This window comes from Aplysia californica, unplaced genomic scaffold, assembly GCF_000002075.1.
Source record: "Aplysia californica isolate F4 #8 unplaced genomic scaffold, AplCal3.0 scaffold00209, whole genome shotgun sequence".
Classification (NCBI taxonomy): domain Eukaryota; kingdom Metazoa; phylum Mollusca; class Gastropoda; order Aplysiida; family Aplysiidae; genus Aplysia; species Aplysia californica.
The window spans coordinates 483,016-485,035 of record NW_004797479.1 but is presented as its reverse complement, the minus strand read 5'-3'; the positions used below and the strand labels follow the sequence as shown (position 1 = coordinate 485,035).

General features: G+C 42.7%; 1 protein-coding gene across 1 annotated transcript in view; it reads left to right on the top strand.

The window, feature by feature from the left end:
• LOC118477765 overlaps nt 1-970 on the top strand; it is a gene marked incomplete at its 3' end in the record, with an annotated part of 6,122 nt that extends 5,152 nt beyond the window's left edge. Inside the window, 1 exon segment of the mRNA XM_035970013.1 lies at nt 663-970. Coding sequence (XP_035825906.1) covers nt 663-970 — 308 coding nt within the window.
• Nucleotides 971-2,020: the final 1,050 nt, after the last annotated feature.

Here is a 2,020-nt window from a genome sequence, read left to right as displayed (position 1 = left end):
CCCCCTTGGGGAATCGAAATTAGGTGTCCTGTGTGCGACGGTACAGCGCCTAACCGCTGAGTACACACAAATGAAGTGCACACTGATTCTTTACCAACAAATTATGTGGTTGGTTGGCGGGTGCTCTGGTGTGGTTTGCTCCTTCTTACCTATCAAACTACTAGCGTCCTTAATTGTCACTCCTCCTTCTTTCTTTCTATGTTATTCTCTAGTAATCTCACTAATCTTTGGCACTTATTTGAATTTATTATGTTGCAAGTGCTGTTTAACTCTTACTAAAACAAAACCAATATTACGGAATTGTTTAACATGAATGGAAATCAAATATTTTGATTTTTGTTCCCTCTATGCAACTTTGCACAGTAACCGAACAACCTGGATCTAGCTTTTTTAAAATTTCTCAAAACCTATCCTGTTTTTTAGAATTTAAAAAAGACAACATTTCTTACTAGCTGAAATAGGACCCATTAATTGTGTCTCTCAAACGTAGACAGTACGTTGTATGATATAACGTAACATAAGTGCCCCTGTCATTATAGACCACAGAAGGAAGGAAGACAAGTCTAGCCTGAATTCATTTCTAACAATTAAATGAGCTTTGGCTAATCTCATCTTGTGAGTGATACCTATCCCCACCAACCATTCCCCTTCCCCATTCCCAGCACCCCCTGCACACCCCTCCCTCTCTCTCCCCTCTCTGATACTCCAGGACAGCAAAGCGCAGCTAGACATTTCATGTGACGTCACGAACCTTGGTCGTCCGAGAGCGACCATGACATTGGAGAGGAAGCTGCCCCATGAGACTGGCTTCACCTCTTTGACATTCGATGACGTCACGAGAGTCGAGAACGGAGCGTGTATGACGTCAGCACGGGGCATTTACAAGACGCTTGTGTCACGTGATCTCAACGGAACTATTTATAGGTGTGTGGTAAGGCCTGCGCCAGGGTCCGGGCACCTGTTTGAGCCGGCACGGGTGGAGGAGGCGCTGTCTCTCATTCCGGGTGAGTTGTGTGTTTTCGTCTGTTTTACGGCGCTTGCAAATGCATAAGGCTATTCCTGCGGTTTTATGCAAAAAACATTCTGAAGTTATGCAAACTGAGCCCAAAAATGGGAAATTAAGCGATTGTGTTAATTTTAACAACGAATGATAAAGGAAAATAATTAGAAATTATGAAAAAAAAAAGATCAAATTTTGCTAAATTATTATACGGGGTGCATAAAACTACGGGGAGAGATAAGGTCATAAGACCGCTCAATACAAAGAATCGGGAGGTTGACGAGAAAAAGAGGTGGGAGGGGGGGTGGGGGAGGCAGCCACAGACATAATTTTTGTAAACTACGATCCATCATCAAAGACCATTGTGTTCTCTTTACAACGCTGTCTTCAATTCCTGTGTGAAAGTGAACGTCTGTTTGTTGACGCTTCTTTCATTAACTTTCAAGACTTGACCAACACATTTTATCAGATGTACACGTTGCATCTCATCAGTCAACAAATTTGTTTTGGAAAGTGTTTTAATGTGCCCGCAGTTGCATAAGGTCATATGAGTGCGCGGGACACATTCTTTAAAAATTTTCAGTTTGGTAGGAATTAAATTTGAATTTTGCCAGGGTGGCGACCGAATCCTACTCTTTTGTATTTTAGACCACCAAGGTATCTTTAACGTGCACAACTTGCACACCTGACCTCCGAGATTTTTGGCCTTTGTCCGAGAAGGCTAGGTGTTAGATCTTACCTACCTTAAGGTGTGGCTGAAAGACAGCAATAAGAAAGGATCCAAGGAGTGCGAAAGTAGATACATGTAACAGAACACGGTTAGAGAGCGGGAAAGGAGGATAAAGGAGACAATTTTAGAGAAGAAAATTTTCCGTCGCTGTCAGGTTTCGAACCTGGGACCTATTGAATGAAATGGGAAAACAGTAACCTCTAGACCAAGAGAACACCCTGAGTTGTGTGTGTGTGTGTGTGTGTGTGTGTGTGTGTGTGTGTGTGTGTGTGTGTGTGTGTGTGTGTGTC